Consider the following 20,109-nt stretch of genomic DNA (forward strand, 5'->3'; position numbering starts at 1 on the left):
GGGCAAGGTCCTGTAGAGGCCCACAAGAGGGTTTATGATGTTGTTCTGATGGAGATGACCAGTGATGATGGAGAGAGGGATCTGTTCGAGGTCTAATCCCATCACATCTATGGGGGAATCCCAGAATTCCCTGACTTGGGCCCCAGATGATGGGGTAGCTGGGTAGTGACCAAAAGGACCATCATTAGAGTGTGCTAGTCTCCTTCCCTCATCCAGATTTAAAAATTAAAAAAAAAATTTTTTATATTTATTTATTTTCCCTTTTGTTGCCCTTGTTTTTTTACTGATGTTGTTATTATTGTTGTTGTCATTGATGTCATTGTTGGAAAGGACAGAGAGAAATTGAGAGAAGAGGGGAAGACAGAGGGGGAGAGAAAGATAGACACCTGCAGACCTGCTTCACCACCTGTGAAGTGACTCCCCTGCAGGTAGGGAGATGAGGGCTCGAACTGGGATCCTTAAGCCGGTCTTTGCGCTTGGCACCACATGCGCTTAACCCGCTGTGCTATTGCCCAACTCCTCCCTCATCCAGATTTTGTAGTCTCCTTACTACAGTTATTTGACAAGGTTATATATAGAGTGACTGAGGGAAGTGAAATAGAAAGTAGATGAGGAAAGTATCTAAGTCTGATTAGAAAATACTTGATTATGTATTTTATGGTGTCCTTTTTAGGTCTTTCAACTTTCTTGTTTTACTTACTGAGTTACTGTAGACTAATGTGCATTTTTACTTTAAGGTATATATTTCCCCCTAATTTATGGATACATGTGCACATGTGCCCTAGCCCATGGACCCTGGTCTATATCTAGGTTCTGTCACTTTGTTAGAAAGTGTGCCACCCAAAATAGAGTTAAAGGGGCCCTATGGGCTAGCAAAGGTCTCACCAGAGTATTGGAGCTCGAGGGTTGACATCCCAGGCCTGGCATCTCTGGTCACATTCCGAAGTGAAACATGTCGAGGTGGCAATTTTTCATTGATCAGGTTGGGATCAGCAGATGCAGTATCAAATAGTATGGATTGAGAAAAGCATGAAGGAAAAAGAGCAAAGCCCCAGAAGTTTCATGTTTCAGAGAATAAGGAAACTTCTTTGCTGATTTAGAATTTAAGAAGACAATAGGTTATAATTATTATTATAACCAAGCTACTTGGGAGCTTAGTTTACTTGGAAAATCCAATGGTTAGGATTTACTGTACTGTATAAGACCTTACCATGATTTATGTCATTTACTGCTATTTACAAATAACTATATCTTATATACTCAAGATTGGTTTCTTCTGGTCTCCCTAATCTAAGATTATAGGTGATTTAATATTTCAAAAAAACAGTTATTATTAGAAATGCATTAACAATTTAAGCCCAGTGTTAAAATTCAATCAGCTTGCTAATTTGAAAAATTTAAGTGCTTAGATTAAAGGAAGATATGCTCAGAACTGAAGTCTAGGCATTAAAAATGTCGAGACATTCAGTTTTCCCCTCATATTGATTAAACAGTGATTTACAAGACTTTAAGTTAATAGGAGTATATGTTAACACTATTCCAGCCACTGAAAGGTCTGTGTCCCTACCCCACCCCCTTACAGTAGATCTGATAATCTACCTTCCTTTCCCTCCCACCCTGCCCCCGAGTTGATGCAGTACTCCAAACCCAGGGCAAATTCTGTTTTACATTTCCCTTTCTGTTCTTGTTTCTCAACATCAGTTTATAAGTAGGATCATCCAATACTCATCTTTCTCTTTCTGGCTTATCTCACTTATAATTCCTTCGAGCTCCATCCAAGATCTGTCAAAGAAGGTGGATTTATTATTCTTCGTAGCCGAGTAGTATTCCATTGTGTATATATACCACAACTTTCTCAGCCACTCCTCTGGTGTTGGACACCTGGGTTGTTTCCAGGTTTTGGCTATTACAAATTGTGCTGCTATGAACATAAGTGTACACATATCTTTTTAGATGGGTGTGCTTGACTCTTTAGGATATATCCCTTGGAGAGGAATTACTGGATCATAAGGAAGGTCTACGTCTTGCAAACTCAATTTATAGCTCAGAAAACTTCTATTCTACCTTCCAGTAACTGACTTGAGAGGTGTGGCTTAGTTGTATTTCCCCGTTTACTCTAAAGGAGGCTTCCACCCTTCCAACCCTGCCCCCAGTATTCTAACAGAACCTGTTGTCCCACTTTGAGGCTTCAGTGCTGATAAGGTGTGTATTGCTGTCTGTTTATCTCCTTACATCCTTATTTCTTCTCTTCTTCTTCTACTGCTATAGTCTTTCTTTATGCTGCAGGTCTTCTTATATTCTTACAGATTTCACTAAAATAATACCATGAATCTGTAGTTGTGCTTGGAGGAGTTACACAATAGTACTGCTCTCACTCAGCCATCTTGTATCCCTCTAGAAAAAATTCTGAATATTCTTTTAGACTTCTGTACCTTCTGGATCTCTTTCCATAAGATAGAGGATTATTACCACACAGAGCAACATTTTGCATTTGATAAGTGTAACTTTGTGTGTCCTTACTACTTAACACTGAATTTTGGTCCCTTTGTCATGCAAGCTTGCTGGAGATTTCAAGGCCTTTTCTATTTCAAGCCCTATATGTTGTGGCCAACTCAGTGCCTTCAATTAGTCTCCCTCTTAATGAGCTGTTGATTTCTAGGCTGCCACAGACTCATAGTGGCTATTGAGGGTGTAGTTTCTCCTCATTTTTCTTTTACATTCCTGATTGTGGAAAAATACAAATGTGAAGTATTGAAAACTCATCTCATCTTACTTAGGTCCTTCTCAGGGTATATGACCTTAGAGATTTTTTTCATATTTATTTATTTATTTTGAACGAAGACAGAAGTTGAGAGGGAAGGGGGTGATGGAAAGGAAGAGAAAGGGACCTGCAGTACTACTTCACTGCCCCAGAAATGTCTCTTCTGCAGGTGGGGACCATGGGTCCTTGTGCACTGTAATGTGTCTGCTTATCCAGTTGTGCCATCGCCTGGCCCCTATTAAAAACTAAAATTAATATAATGACACAAGCAAGGTGCTTTAAAATAATTGAAGTGTCTTAATATTTTATATTTATTTTAAAGATAAGCCAGATTATTGCACTCAAGATGGATAATAAGCATTTAAATACTATGGTCATTTAAGTCTCTGTAATTAATAATGGTAATACTGTCCACTTTGTTAGCCATTACTTATGCCAATATAAATAGTATTTCATAATTCTTATTTTAATATCTTATATACAGTGACTTCAGGGGTTTTGTATTTCATGATGCTTAAAAGCAAAAAGTGGCTTTTACTTCTGTTAGCTGACATAAACTGTGGATTCAATATTTGTGTAACCATGTTTGTATTACCTTTCAGACTTGGAAAAGAACAGTTTCTCACAGAGGAAGAGGATGATGATTTGAAAGATGTAACTGATTTAAGGAAAATAGCTGCTCAATTATTGCAGCAAGAGCAGAAGAACAGGTATTTTTTTAGTAGTGAGGCAATTAGGCAATTTTTATAATAATTAAATGTAATCACTTAATGAGCATAAGATAAAGTATACCACATTTCTACTAAACTATAGATCTTTGTTTCCCCCACCAGGTTTGTAGTTGGGACTCTGTGCCTGCACTATGAATCTACCACGAGTGGCAGCCATCTCGCTGTCTTCTCCCTATTTTTTTTCCTTTCTATTTTATTGGATAGGATAGAGAGAAACCAGGTGTTCCACTGGATGGCTCCCTATACACTCTTTCTTAAAATCTATTTAAGCAGACTAGCTACTAAAAGATCATTAGAAATAGTGATTTAATATTGATTTACAAAATTGTAAGATAATAGGAGTATAATTCCATAGGGTTCCCACCACCAGAGTCACTGAATACAGGCTGATTCTATAATTATTATTTATATCTATTATATATTTTTCTTTTTTTTTAAATAATCTTGCCTCTAGTTATTTTTTGAGTCCCCTCTACACCTGTTCTGAGTGTTTTTTCTTTTTTCTTCTTCTTTTCAAATAAGAGAAACAGTGCCTAGCTTTTTCTGGTATTTTTCAGATTCTCTTCTCTTGGGTTTAATTTCTCATCTAGCTATGACAGGTGTCTGCAAAACGCTATAAACATAGTTTAGCTCCTTTTTCATCATCATGTATCAGGACCTGAAAGTCCTCCTTCCCCTCACCCCTTTCCTTGTCCTCCTTCCCAGGAATCTTTTGCTTTGGTGTAGTGCACCAAACTAGTTCAAATTTTACTGTCTGTTTCCTCTTTCTGGTCTTGTTTCTTAAGTTCTGCCTATGAGTGAGACCAACTCATCCTTCTCTTTCTGGCTTATCTCACTTAATATGATTCCTTCAAGCTCTGTCCAAGATGAGGTGAAGAATGTGAATTTGTCATTCCTAATAGCTGAGTAGTATTCTACTGTGAATATATACCACTTAGCCACTCATCTGTTGTTGGGCCTAGGTTGCTTCTAAGTATGGGTTAATACAGTGAACATAGGTATACACAGATCATTTTGGATGTGTGTGCTTTGGTTCCTTAGGATATATCCCTAGGTGCGGAATTCCAGGGTCATAGGGTAGGTCCACTTCTAGCCTCCAGACTTTCCCACGGGTGTTGCACCAATTCACAGTGTAAGAGGGTTCCTTTACTCCTGCAGCCTTTCCAACATTTGTTTTTACTGTCTTTTCTGGTCTATGACATTGTCACAGGAGTGAAGAGGTATCCTATTGTTGTCTTTATTTGTATTTGAGATTCTTTTCCATGTCTGTTAGTATTTTATATATCTTCTTTGGTGAATATTGTGTCCATATCCTCATTTCTGGATTATGTTGTTTATTTTTTGTTGTTGCTGATTTGGTATATTTAAATTATTAACCTTTTGTCTGATCTATGGGATAAAAGATCTCCCTTTCTGTATGTGTGTCACTTGACAATCAAAAAAGATCTCCCATTCTATAAGTCTCTATTTGAGTGGTAGTTTCTTTTGCCATGCAGAAGCTTTTCAAATGGATGGATTCCCATTATTTTCACTTTGTTTCTATTTTCCTTGTGAATGGACTTGAGTCATTGAAGACACCTTTAAAACTTCGATGGAAAAGAATTATGCCATTGTTTTCTCTAAATGTTTGATGGTTTCTTGTTTACCATCCAAATTCATGATCCATTTGGAGTTTACTTTTATGTATGGTGAGATGAAGTGGTTCAGTTGCATTCCTCTAAGATCCAATCAATTTCCCCAGCATCATTTGTTGAAAAGTCTCTCCTTTCTCCATTTAATAATTTGGTCCCCCTTGTCAGAAATTAGATGAGCATAGGTGAGGGGGCTGATTTATGGGCTCTGAATGCTATTATGTTATTTTTGTTCTAATACTAGGCAGTTTTGATTATAATATAGTTTAATAAAATATCATTTGAGATTTGGCAATTTGATGCCTCCAGTCTTGTTCTTTGTCCTCAAGCTTGCCTTAGGAATTCTAAATATTTTCTAATTCCAGATAAACTTTTGTTCTATTTCTTTAAAGAGGTTTGATGGGATCTTGAGGGGTATGTGTATGTTTTTTTTTAACCAGATCCAAATTTGTTGAGATATGTGGAAACATACTTGAATTAAATTGAATTATATTATGACTTCTTAAACCATTGTGATGATTTCAGGTTCACAGGTTCACTTTGGTATATTTCTTGGTTAATAAGAATTTCTTCCTCTTAATTTTTCCAAATCCCTCCCATGGATAAGTAAGACAATATTGTGTGAATCAATTGAAAAAAAAAAACAGCGCAAGTGCATTTGTTTTTAAATAGAACACCAGGGACTGGACTCAGAGCCCTGTATATGTGTGTAACCACTAAATGGTCTCCTGGGCGTATTATTTTTATTTTTTATTTTTTATTTTTTTTAAAGATTTTTTTATTATCTTTACTTATTGGATAGAGACAGCCAGAAATCAAGAGCGAAGGGGTGATAGAGAGGGAGACAGACAGAGAGACACCTGCAGCATAGCTTCACCACTCGCAAAGCTTTTCCCTTGCAGGTGGGGACCGGGGGCTCGAACCCGGGTCCTTAAGCATTGTAATACGTGCGCTTAACCAGGTGTGCCACCACCCGGCACCTATTTTTATTTTTTATTTAGAGAGAGAATGAGAGAGAGAGAGATGGAAAGCCAATACCACAGCACTGCTCCATCATTTTTGGAACTCTTCCCATGCCATCCACAGGCCTCCCATGTAGTGCCAAGGTTTGAATCTAGCATTTTCCTAATGGTGAGGCACTTAACATTATAGACTGAACTGTCTTCCAGACCCAAATCCATTTATAATACAGGAAAAGTTTTATGTGCTGCAGAAGACCAGCTCTTATTAGTCATCCTATTATACAGAAAGTACAAAGGAGTCGGTCCAAACTGTTTCTAAGACTTTTTGCAAGTGGGTAACTGCGGGTTCAAACTGGGATGCTTGCACAGGTCCTTTCACTTCATACTATGTGTGCTTAGCCAGGTGTGCCACCGCCCGGCCCCTAATTGGGGAAAAAATTCAGCTAGAATTTCTTCAAATGTGAATTCTGTCCCTTTGTCTTTCTCTACTACTTCTTTTACTCCAATCATGCCAATATTTTTACTCTTGAATTTGTCCCATAATTCTTGTCATTTATTGTAATGTATTTTTCTGACTACTATTAGCTTTACCTTTTTGTCTCCATTTTGGTCTTTAGTGTCTGTATTCTTGCAAGTGTTCTGCTAAACAACCTGAATCTCCTTATGTTATGTCTCAACCAAAGTTACAGATGTACAAAATAATGACTTGGCTACAGGATATTTTGTCCTCCAAAAAAGGTTTATAAAAGAAGATGTGTAAAAGTTGGTTAGCATCACTACTTCATAAATCCAGCACAAGCATCTGATCAAGATAATATCTAAATATTGAAATAGCTCAATGGAAAGTGTGTTCTTTGCCATTTGTGTGACCCAGTTTCAATCTCAGCCCCTAAAGCATTGAACAAAGCTTTGGTGCCATGGTCTCCCTCACTCTCTCCCTCTGCTTCTTATCTAAAAAATAAAAAATAAAAATAATAGATAAAATATTTTCATGGGTCAGATGCAATTCATTATGTAGCTCTCTTCTATCATGTGTAGACTATTCTTTTTTATGTTCTTTAGAATTAATATGTTGACTTATTTCCAGGATTCTTAATCATTCAACTTCTGTTACAAGAAACAAGCCAAAACAGACTGTGGAATGTGAAAAGAGGTATGAAGTTTCTTTAGTCCTTCTATTTAATATTTTTTGAGACTTGATCCTGTGATTGTGTTTCCAGAAGGGGGTTTTAGTTGAGTAAGTGATACAGATTTCATGTAGCTCGATAAAGGAGAAATGAATTACAGTATGAATTACATTAACTTTTGATAGGAACGAATCAAAAACTGCTGACTTGGATGCTTTTTGGGCATACCTACATTTTGTCTTGGAGAAAGGATTATTTAATTTATTAATTCAACAAGCATTTTATCATTAGTGCTAGGCATTATGTATTCCCTCATCTTTGTATTGATTTTCTATGCCATTTTTCATTTTTAATTTCTTTTCCATTGGGTTTTACTTAGTTATCTAATATATATGTGTGTGTTTGTGTGTGTGTGTGTGTGTGTGTGTGTATTTCAGGCTGAATAGTGTTGCACCTGATAGAGTACACACATTACCATGCACAAGGACCTAGATTCAAGCCTACAGTCCCCACTTACAGTCAGGAAACTTCAGCAGTAGAGTAGTGATAACAGAGTCTACCCTTCACTGTCTCTCCCTCCCTCTCTCTATCTCTCTGAAAAAATAAATTCACATATATAAATTCCAGAGAACTAGAGCACTTTGAAACCTTCTAATATTTACTCCTTTTTGGTACTTTAAAATTTGCATGTGATTTCTATAGAAGTGTAAAATTCCAAGACTAGGAAGTAGGTATGTATAGGAGTGCACTCAGAGAAATCTAACATCTGTAGAATATTAGCTGTATGCATACTATTCTAAAATCTTCCTGTGTACTATCTTATTTAATCATATGAGAAGAGTTTGTTGAGTATTTTATCTTTATTTTGTTTCTTTACTTTTTTCATCCTTCTATGGGGGTGGGCTTAATGTTGTTTACACATGGGTACAATTTCTCATCTCTCTGTGATAGTTGTCTCTAAAACACTCTCACCCCAACTTAGGTCCTAATCACTGTCATGCACCAGGAACTCACCCAACTCTACCCCCAGCTCTCTTTCTCTTCTACTACACCAGACCAAGTACAAGTTTCAATCTGTGTTTTCCCTTTCTGTCCTTGTTCCTTAAGTTGCACCTGAAGAAAAACCACTGTTTTTTTTTCTTTCATTTTTGCTAGTGGTTTTAATAAATATCCTTTTTTATTCTTTTACTGTATTTTTTATATTGTACTTCTTTTGATCTCTAAAATACCTTTAGAGTAGTCATATATTTTAGATAAGACTAAATCCATTTTTTATGTTTTCTTTTTTTAAAAAAGGGACATTAATTATTTGGGAACTTAAGTATTTGTCAACTTTGAATTTTATGTTACTAGTATAGGAATGTTTAAATTCTTTATATTAAAGAAGACACATTTATAATGTTAGCAACACATAATTAAGAATAATTCAAATAATTTTAATATATAAAGCATTTTTTATTTTAGCATCTCAGCAGATGAGATTAATTCTCCATTATCACCCCTCACGTGGCAGGTAAGAGAAAAATAAATTGCTACTATATCTAACATATTGTTTTCACTTATTAAACTAAAAGAAATTATCTCATTACAGCCCTTAGAAAATCAGAAGGATCAAACAGATGAGCAACAATGGCCAGAAACTCAACCTATAATCTGGTCAAGTGAAGAAAGGAGGCGGAGCAAACAGATTAGAAAAGAATATTTCAAGGTATCTTTTTAAGTTTTTAAATTTAGATTGGAAATATTATTTTATAAGTTGCCCCGGCCAGCAGGGCGGTGAGCAGGGGCTAGCAACCCAATGAGACCTGAAATGATAGGGACAAGAGACGCGAAGAACGAGAGCAAGTCAAGTTTCTGATCAAGCTCTAAATTTTATTGTGTGCACAGACATTATAAGGCTTTGGGGAAGGAGGGGGGAAGTGCTGGAGGAGGAGGAGGGGGAGCAATCTTCAAAGAGGAATGTTCCTTGCAACAAATGGCAGGAACCAAACTGTGTGTTGACTCACTTGTTTTGACTCACTTGATTACTGATAAATGGTTTACCTAAGGGGAAATGGCCTGCCCAGGGGGGAATTAACATTTGTCTTGAGGGGTTCCGTTGTCTCAAAGCTTATCATCTATAAAGCAGAGAAATGGCTCCTGGCATATCTTCCCTTTGTTATAATTTTAAAATTGAGGCAGGCAATGTGGGTGAGGAGCAGAGACCCTAACAGCAGGTTTGGTGGGCTTAACCAGAGGAGGGAAGTATTGACCTGAATCCTCCCGCGGGGTGGGTTCAAAACCAACCTTCCCGCATCTTATAAGGCTCTTGGTGTCTTTTTGGGGAGGGGAGGCAGAGCCACACTTTCTAGGGAAACAATTTTTGTTGCTGACACCAACCTCCATGCAAATCAGGTTTGCTTCACGGGGGACTCAGAGGCGGACAATAGGGTCCTCCCCCTGCAGTGCTTTGCCTTACACCCCTTACTGGTGTCCTTGCCCTGCCAAGGTTGGATGTCTCGATGCATAATTCTGAGTTTTATGCCATCCAAAAAGGGGGTCTGTCATCCTCAGGTTCAGCCAGGCCTCTGTCAGCCAAATCAAGTCTGTGATAATGTATTTGCAAAGGGTTTAATGCCAAGGAGTCAATCTGCTGTTTTATAAAATCAGTAATCTTATTAAAAATAAAGGGTCCTTAAGGTAATCATTAACAAAAGACTAATAAGGGTCTCATAAGGGGCTCTGTAGTGACTCAAGACTATTTGTGGTGGAGTCTATAACCTGTTGTAATTTGTCAGAAAATTTATGGGAGGAATATATAGAGTGTCCTAGCATGCCACCAGCAAGTCTAAGGGAAGCAGTCAGTGGATGTGATGTCCAGGGGAAGAAACACAGCACATCTGGTCTTCTGGTCAGCGCCAACTGATGAAATTTTCTTCTTCTGGTCAGCTGTGGAACAAGCAAAACTAGGAGGCAAGGACCAGGTAGAGAAGAATTGACATGAAAATATAGGATGGTGTTTACCAAAACACAGAGGAGGTGTATACACATTAGAAGTCAAGGTGAGGTTCCTTGAACATCAAGGAACATTTTGAGAAAAGTGAGCAGTCAATAAGCATGCAAAGATGAAGTCAGCAGTGGTAGGTCAGCAGAAAGAGAAGACTTGGATAAGCTGGTGAGGTTAGCTGGAGTATATACTGCCATGGCGTCCTTTGTGGTAAGGACTTGCCAACAGGGACTCTGTGGATTTTGCAAGAGCAATGTCATCCACCATAATAAAAGGAAAACAAACATGGACATCCAGTGTTGATAAAAGAGAAAAAAGAATATGTCTCTATGACTGGAAAAGTGGGTGGCTTTGTCAATGAGATATAATAAATGGACAATTTGAATTTTTGTAAATATTAAAAAGATTTAGTATGTTACTTCATTGACACTTTAGCCAACTGAATACTGGAGGGTGCATTACCCTTTTTTTTTTTTATTAATTAAGCTTAAGGGTTTTAGTTTTTTTTGTTTGAGCTGTAGCCCACATAAATTTAGAAAAAATATCAACTGAGAGAAAAAGGTTTTTTTTGTTTAATAAACATGGGCAGGTGAATTACATCAATCTGTCAGAGAGCATTGGCTTTTATCAATGGAGATTAATCTTAAAAGTCTGAATAGCAAGATCTTAATTAAACAATGTAGGAGCCAGTAAAGTGCTCTCACTATGGCAGGTCAAGCGTTAAAAATTTTTTAAGAGGCTTGTAAAAAAATGATAAAAAATTTTAGGATATGAGTGACTTTAGGAGTCATAACACACCCATAAATAAAAAATTAAAAATGTTTAGTTTTAAATCTTATCATATGAGCAGTCAGTTCTTTATGTGGAGATGTACCTAAAATTATTTACTTAGGGAGAGAACTTGTACCAAGTTAATTGATGATCTAATGGTTAGAATTGACTTGTTTTTTTTTTATGATTTTAGAAGGCTCTTCATTAGAATATATCAATATGTTATAGAAAGTCAATACCTAATGTGTTGACATGATAAAATATTTACCATTTTTTGGCATTATTTTAAACTGATTAGACAGTTTAAGCACACTATTATGTCTTTAGTTTACTAAGATCTTTACTCATCACAAGGCTATCATGAGTAAGCATAGATATAAAACTCTTAATAGATTTTGTTCCTTAGAACTCTAATATGGCAACTTAAAAGGCTAAAATAAAACCTCATAGTTTAAATATTCAAAATATTAATTTTGTTAAATCAGGATTTGCCAAAACAAATCTTCTATCAGACCAAAAACACAATGTATTACCTTAATTTATCAAGAATAAACCTCTGGCAGTGTCTTAAAACAAACCAGATAATTTTTAAGAGCAGAAAGATAAAAGAGGAAAACCAGCGCAAGAGCCTCTGGCATGTAAATAATTAACATAACCATTGTGTTATCTTTTACTAACCCAAGTCAGTTTTGCCTGTTTAGTTGAGAAAGTATTTTAAAAGCTTTTTTTTTTTTTTTTGAAATCACTTAAACGATTTTAAGTAAAATGTTAAACTTTGTTTGTTAGGATCTTTGTTTATCACAAAGCTATCACACCCTTAGGGCAGCTATGAACAAGGGTGGGTACACAACTTAATTGATCTTTCACTTTGATTTAGATAGGTAACTTAAAAAGCTAAGATAAACCTTATAGCTGAAATGTTAAAATAATTTTTTACTGTTAACATTTATTTCAGATGACCATTTTACACTAAATAATTTTGTTGAATCACATCTGTTGAATAAAAATTTATCAGGCCAGGAATAGCACGTTTAACCCTTTATTTCCTGGCAAGGCCACTGCTCTACACTGACTGGGTTATTAGAAAGTCAGTTCAAGGATGGAATTAAATTAACAAACAGTGGCAGTTGATATTGAGGTGCTGGTAATATCTACAATTTTCACAAGAGTGAGAGAGACTACAGAGGCATTTTACCATGCCTAGATATCTCAGCAAATCTTTTTAACTAATGAATTGATGCTGATATTAGCTATCAGAAGGACGAAATTGTCTTATATTTTACTCTGGTAAAGGTGTGCCAACTCTATGAGTCTGGATCTTTAAAACCACATTTAGCTTAACTAAATCTTATTTAAAACTTAAAACAAACTTTAGTTACTTAGGGGTTAACACACATTAATGAAAACAAGGTTAGCACAGACTTAAAACATACATTCTTGGTGAAAGGAAAATTTTCCCTTTGAAAAACCGCTTTTGGTTTTTGGATTCTTAACTCACAGACTCACTACCCCCCCCCCAGGAGGGGCCTTTGTGGCTTAGGGGAATGATTGACTGACTGAAGTTGCCAATCTGTGGAGCAGGGGCTCTGTGCCGTGATTGGCTGCGAGGGCGGAACAGGCGGGCTTAGTTTACTGCCGCTGCACAGAGAAAAATCTTTGAAATTCTTTTTCTGGGCTAAGGTACATTTTACAGTTTTAAAGAAATAAATAATTAAATTTCTATCAAAAGTGTGTACTGGTTTTCTGGTTAATAGCTTTTAAGTTAAAGAGAACATCTTGTTTGATTGATTTCATTCTTTCTCTAAGGAATAGCTTGTTAGCCAGATAAGATCTCACTCAGAACTGGTTTTAAGCTTTCTGAGAGTAGAGGGAAAAAAGCTGGATCTTTTTTGGCTGACTAGTTTTAAGATAATGCCAAATCAAGAGCCCACAGTTCTTTAACTAATTGTAAATGTTCTCATTTTTTTTTTCTACTAATTTTCTAAGGGAAGCTGTTTTTCGTGCTAGTTGAGTTTTAGCCTTGGTGGTTTAATCAGTATTATTGGCCAAGTCAAGGACCAGAGCACAAAACGGAGGGACGGTGGTGTAGGGAGGCAGTCTGGACAAGGAAGAGCCTAGGGGTTAGGGTTAACCAGTTTGAGCCTGGCTCCGAGTAACAGGGAAAGCCAAAACCGGTTTTGATTTGATGGTTTAGTCTTAGTTTTAGTTTTAGGGATTGGGTTTTTTGGTGAGGCTAAAAATGTAAGCTCTTCTGTGACTGCAGCTATTTCTTTCATTAATTGAAGCTGCTCTCTCCGGTCAGCAAGGACCTTGCGGAGAGTGGAAATTCCTGTAAGGGCTCCTGAGCGTGCCCTCCTGACGGAGGGGTTGTCAAGGAGAGGGTCAGGCTGGAGAGTGGGAGCATGGATATAAGGAGGGGGATTAAAGGGAGGAGGATACCAATCGGGATTGTAGTATCTGGCAGCCTCTTTTTCTAGCAAAGCCTCATTCTCTGTGGGAGAGGGAGGGTTTTGTGGGAGGTTTTGTAAAACTGGATAGAGGCGGGGGAAAGAATGCTGGGTTTCATTCTCATGTGAATTAGCAATAGGAGGGTCAATAAAGGGAACTTTAGTAAGTGAGGAGGGATCTGTAGGGAGGGAAACAGGGCTTTTACTTTCATCGGGTGCTGGGAGGCTTTTATTTTGACTGGGTACTGGGGGATCAAGATCAATAATCACAGAAGGGCATGGGGATGGGGACTTTGTCCTGGAGGGCGGACTAGAAAGTTGCCAGAGGACCTTTTCACCCTCTGTAATAAGGTTTTTAATATCAGGGTGATTATTATAGATTTTTAAGATATCATTAATTAAATTCTAGTAACAAAAGGCAGAAACAGGTACACGTTCAGGACCAAAAGACTGATAGTGATCATTAAGACAGTCACCAATTCTCTTCCAACGTTTCTCATCTATAGTGCCTTTCTGGGGGAACCAGGGGCAAATATTTCCAATATAATCTAAAAACTTCTTTAATTCTTTCTTTTTTTTTAACCTTATTTTTTCGTGTCTTGAGTGACTCCTTGAGTCCTTTAATGAATAAATAGTTTGCTGAATTCATGTCCCATGGTTTTGCTTACCTCAGCCGCTGTGACACTCTTCTCCAGATGCGACTCACGGGCGGGTATTTCCGTGGTGATCTCTGCGAGTCTTTGCGTTACCCCCCTCGGGCTGCGGTGACTCTGTGAATTCGGGTAGGCCTACCCCCTCGATCAGCGGAGTTTCTAGGTCCAGAAGGCTTCTTTGCCCCACGTTGGGCGCCAGAATGCCCCGGCCAGCAGGGCGGTGAGCAGGGGCTAGCAACCCAATAAGACCTGAAATGATAGGGACAAGAGACGCGAAGAACGAGAGCAAGTCAAGTTTCTGATCAAGCTCTAAATTTTATTGTGTGCACAGACATTATAAGGCTTTGGGGAAGGAGGGGGGAAGTGCTGGAGGAGGAGGAGGGGGAGCAATCTTCAAAGAGGAATGTTCCTTGCAACAAATGGCAGGAACCAAACTGTGTGTTGACTCACTTGTTTTGACTCACTTGATTACTGATAAATGGTTTACCTAAGGGGAAATGGCCTGCCCAGGGGGGAATTAACATTTGTCTTGAGGGGTTCCGTTGTCTCAAAGCTTATCATCTATAAAGCAGAGAAATGGCTCCTGACAATAAGTTTTATTTTACATTAATAAGTTGGAATATAGCTCTTTAAATGTGGTAAGTGTGGTATTTCATCTTGACTTCTCATATTTATGGTGTATAGATATATGATCCATTTATATTTATATAATTCCAGTAGTTTCAGAATAATTAAGAGTAGGTCAGTCTGAATTGTGACTTATAGGCAAATTTATGAGAAAAATGAATATTTAACATACCACTAATTGCAGTGCTTTAAAATAATTGTCTAGCAAAGGTTCTTAATAGCTTTGTTTCAATAAATAGTTAATACATATTTTCAATTAGCTTTTTTCTCTTTACATGTAAATGAATTCCATTTATATGTTTCTAAAAATACTTGAAAGTATTTTCCTGCACTATTGTTACTTATTGTCCTCAAAACCTTCTTAATGTGGTCTTTTAACTTAGTTTTTTTTTAACTCAGACCATCTTAATTCTCTTGAATCTGTTTAACATTGCTATGTGTATTTTTGGAAATACAGTAATTTACCTGTTCGCTTTAAAATCTGCTATATTTGAAGAAACTGATTATTGTATTGGAATAATCTTCAGTATTAGTTAGAGTTCATTATTTTGATTCAAGTGAATCATCCAAATAAGCTCCTACTTTATGAATAAAAATGTTATCTCTGTATATCTTTTCTTTTTCCCAAACCCTATTTTATCTAATAGTATTAATAAGAATGACTTGTCTAAATGTATAGTTTCAAACCAAATCTTTGGTAAATTGAAGTTCATATATCTAATAAATAGGATTATATTAATTTTTCTATGATATATAAATTAATTTATTTTTCCTTGGATGGCCATGTATTGGGAAGTAGTACCATATGACCAAATCAGAATTAATCAGTCTCAGCAAATCTGTGATAATTCTGATCCTTCAAAAAATAATTACTCAGTGCTTTTAGTGAATCTCATGTTAACTGATTGGTAAGAGCAATAATAAAGACATAGGAGAAAGAGGAAAGTGTTTCTTTTTTAAAAATGAAAGGGGAGATAGAGAGGGAGAGAGACCGAGAGATACTTGCAGCACTGCTTCACCACTTCTGAAGCTTCCTCCCACCCACCCAGCCACCCACCTCCACAAGGAAGAATGAGGAGCTTTAATCTGAATATTAGCACATGGTAATATGTACTAAATGCAACCTTAGCTAGCCCCAAGAAGGGTATTCTCAGCAGAACATAAATCATTAAAGTCTATTTATCTTAACCTTTTACAGATCTGCAGTTATATTTACATTCTGGTATTTATTTTAAAGTTCCCTCTCTCAATTTGTGGAACCTGGAACAAGGACATTCAATTAGATATTAATAGCTAATACTTTATGATTACATAAGAATTCTTTTATTTAGTAAAAAAGAGTTGATATTTATTTGATCTGTCAATATAGTAAAAGTATACAAATTCTGACTACCAAAGGACCTGAATAACACTTATTAAATGTCAGGCATGATTCCAGTATTTTTTACAAATAGCAGAGTTTTTAAAAATCTTTAGAACAATCTATAAAGTTAATATGATTATTTTATCGTTTCTGTTTAAGGTGAAGAATTAAAGGCCAGAGAGGCTAGATTAGTAAGCAATCAAGTTAAAATCTGAACCCATAACTTATATTATGCTGCCTACTTATCTATTTTGGATAACTTAATATCAAGTGAAGAAACATTTTCAAATAAATGCAGCTTTATTAATTTTTCAAATGCTTTACTGTAACTCAAACCTCTCAAAACGACTTAATAGAGATTTCAGTGAGCCTTTAAAAATAGTACTTTTAATACTATTATGTACTTGTATTTTATTTTTATGTTTTATGTCTGAAACATTTCTTCTATAATATTTTTTGGTTTTTTTATTTTTAATGTTTGTTTATTTATTTTCCCTTTTGTTGCCCTTGTTTTTTATTGTTGTTGTTATTGATGTCGTCATTGTTAGATAGGACAGAGAGAAATGGAGAGAGGAGGGGAAGACAGGGGGAGAGAAATATAGACACCTGCAAACCTGCTTCACCACCCGTGAAGTGACTCCCCTGCAGGTGGGGAGTGGGGGGCTCGAACTGGGATACTTATGCTGGTCCCTGTGCTTTGCGCCACGTGCGCTTAACCCGCTTCGCTACAGCCTGATTCCCATATAATATTATTATGTTTGAAATGTCTGTTATATAATCCTCACCCTGAATAGAGATTTCAGTGAGACTTTAAAAATATTACTTTTAATACTATTATGTACTAGTATTTTATTTTTGTTTTATGTCTAAAACATATCTTCTATAATGTTATTATATTTGAAATGCCTATTATATAATCCTCACCCTGAAAATGTCATTTTTTTATACTTGATATAAAAGTAGGACTAAGTTCGAGCCACTGACAAGCGTTTTTAAGGAGACTTGTAGTTCTCCGCAGTAGTCAGAAGATGTCAGTGTTAGGACACTGTAATAAATTGAATGTCAACAATTTAATACTAAGATGTACAAAAATTATACCATTGAGAAACTATTTAAGTCATAACTGTTATTTAAATTTGCCAGTATTTTGTGATTTAAAAATTACAAATTCCTGTGGAAAATATTTAAATCATACTACTGCTCAGCATTTGTCTTATAATGGTGCAGGGGACTGAAGCAGGAGATTGTAACTACCAGTGCCTCACACATGAATGTCTCTTATGCTAACATGGTTCTATCTTGTCAACCCACCATTATTCTTTTAAAATTTCTCAGGCAGAGGAGATACTTCAGTGTTAGAACATAGAACTTTCCCAACCTCCAAAGGGAGGCCGGATAACTTAATTTACCACCTGAGGAAGATGAATCCTGAAATTGGGGCAGCTTGGAATGTTCCTACACATGACCACAGAATGTGAGCTCAGATCTACAGGGATGAAGAGGCTACATAGGCTCCTAAGCTGAATATGGTTCCCAGATCACATCAAATTGATGGGTTTACAGTCAACAATATTTATATACCTTTCCCATATTTGGGAGCTATTCTCTCCCCTCATCCAGCTTTCTAGCCCGTTTTCCAGCCATGACATCATCTCCCCAGACAATAACTTGGGTCCACCTGCATATCAGAGGTCAGGCTCAGAAAAAAACTAGTATAGTCATGGGCCCTTTGGAATATAACTAAAATAGGCCTACTAGCTATTTCCAAAATGGAGACCCCAAATCTTCATCTGCAATATTCCAGCCTTTAGGTTCATGAATACTCAGCAATTTGTTTGGCTTTATATGTTAACTCTTCTTTCAGCCACCAGGCTCCAGATGCTACCGTGTTGCCAACCAGACTTCCCTGGGCAGATGACCCCACCAATGTGTCCTGGAGCCCTGCTTCCGCAGAACCCTGCTCCACTAGGGAAAGAGAGAGACAGGCTGGGAGTATGGATCGACCTGCCAATGCGCATGTTCAGTAGGGAAGCAATTACAGAAGCCAGACCTTCTACCTTCTGCACCCCATAATGACCCTGGGTCCATAAACTAAGTAATATATTTAAATCCCCATGTGATATAGTGGATTTTTTAAAATGTTAGTGATTTAATAATGATAAGCAAGATTGTAAGATAACGGGTACAATTCTATACATTTCCCACTACCAGAGTTTGTTGCCCTATCCCCTCCACTGGAAATTTCCTTGTTCTTTATCGCTCTGGGCTTATGTACCAAAGATCTTTATGGAGTGCAGAAGGTTGGAGGTCTGGCTTCTGTAATTGCTTCTCTGATGAACACGGTCATTGGTCATTGGCAGGTCGACCCATACCCCCAGCCTGTTTCTGACTTCCCTAGTGGGGTAGGACACTGAAGAGGTGAGGTCCCTGGACACATTGAGATCATCTTCCCAGGGATATCAGGATGGAATCCTAGTAGCAACTGCAACTTCGTGGCTGAAAGGCAGTAAGATATAAAGCAGGACAAAATGTTTAATAAACAGGAACTCAAAGGTGTGATAGAGTAGATGAAATTAGGGGTCTTCAGTTGAGAAGATGCAAGGAAGTCTATTTTACCTATGTTCATATGAGCCCATATGAGTTCATATGACTTTGTTATCTGTTGCCTAAGCCTGATAGCTAACTTGCAGGTGGAATAAAAATAAACCATCACACCATTAGAAGTGAGAGAAAAGGTTTTATCGAATGTCTCCCATGTGGGTACCATGAAGTTCTGGTGAAATGTTTCCCATGTGTATGTCTCTTTAATCTTCTGTCTTTGTCTGTCTGTCTCCTAAATCTCTTCTCACATGGGCTAACTGTTCCTCTATATATTGGATATTTATGCATACAACTATGTGAAGTATAAGCATCTTATAAGTTATACATAAACATCTTAAAGGCATGATTAGACTTATTATCTCAAATTCTGGTGATTATATCATATTCTACGTTACTGCGCAAGTCCTGACCTTATTCCAAGGATGTAGGCATAATTCAGGGATATCAGATAAGACAGGCTTCATATTAACCTGAAAACCTGTTGACCACTATCTGTGTTTACTCTTATATGACCAAAACAATGGTGGGTGCTGGAGACAGAAATACAGAGATAACAAAGAATTTTGGATATATCTGATATATAACTGTTAGTAATTAAGAAAAATTGTTCAGCAGAGAAATAACATAATAAATAATGTTCTCCAACAAAGCTTCAGTCTTTTTCGTTAGAGAAATTCCTGACTTAAATTTCATTTATTTATTTATTTATAAAAAGGAAACATTGACAAAACCATGGGATAGGAGAGGTACTACTCCACACAATTCCCACCACCAGAACTCCGAATCCCATCCCCTACCCTGATAGCTTTCCTAATCTTTAGCCCTCTGGGAGTATGGACCCAAGGTCATTGTGGGATGCAGAAGGTGGAAGGTCTGGCTTCTGTAATTGCTTCCCCACTGAACATGCGCATTGACAGATTGATCCATACTCCCAGACTGTCTCTCTCTTTCCATAGTAGGGTGGGGCTCTGGGGAATCACAGCTCCAGGACACATTGGTGGAATTGTCTGTCCAGGGAAGTCTGGTTGGCATCATGGTATCATCTGGAACCTGGTGGCTGAAAAGACAGTTAACATACAAAGACAACAAATTGTTGATCCGTCACGAACTTCAAGGCTGGAATAGTGCAGATGAAGAGTTGGGGGGGGTACTCCATTTTGTAGACAGCTAGTAGGCCTATTTTAGTTATATTCCAAAGGGCCTGTGGCTATACTAGTTTTTTTTTTTTCCATGAGCCTGAAATCTGATATGCAGGTGGATCCAAGTTATTGTCTGGGGAGATGATGTCATGGCTGGGAAAAGGACCAGAAAGTAGGATCGGGGAAGAGAATAGCTCCCTAATATGGGAAAGGTATATAAATATTGTTGAATGTTACCCCATCGATTTGATTGGGTCTGGGGCCCATATTCAGCTTAGGACCCTATGTGACCATTACATCCCTGTAGATC

General features: G+C 37.2%; 1 protein-coding gene across 5 annotated transcripts in view; it reads left to right on the forward strand.

Moving 5' to 3' along the window:
- Window positions 1–20,109, forward strand: part of LRCH2 (leucine rich repeats and calponin homology domain containing 2) — a 146,429-nt gene that overhangs the window by 101,905 nt on the left and 24,415 nt on the right. For all 5 annotated transcript variants that reach the window (XM_060182742.1, XM_060182744.1, XM_060182743.1 and 2 more), the window contains 4 exons: window positions 3,364–3,471; window positions 7,173–7,238; window positions 8,677–8,725; window positions 8,804–8,920. In XM_060182742.1, coding sequence (XP_060038725.1) covers window positions 3,364–3,471; window positions 7,173–7,238; window positions 8,677–8,725; window positions 8,804–8,920 — 340 coding nt within the window. The remainder of the gene's footprint in view (window positions 1–3,363; window positions 3,472–7,172; window positions 7,239–8,676; window positions 8,726–8,803; window positions 8,921–20,109) is intronic.

Source organism: Erinaceus europaeus, chromosome X, assembly GCF_950295315.1.
Source record: "Erinaceus europaeus chromosome X, mEriEur2.1, whole genome shotgun sequence".
Taxonomy (NCBI): Eukaryota; Metazoa; Chordata; class Mammalia; order Eulipotyphla; family Erinaceidae; genus Erinaceus; species Erinaceus europaeus.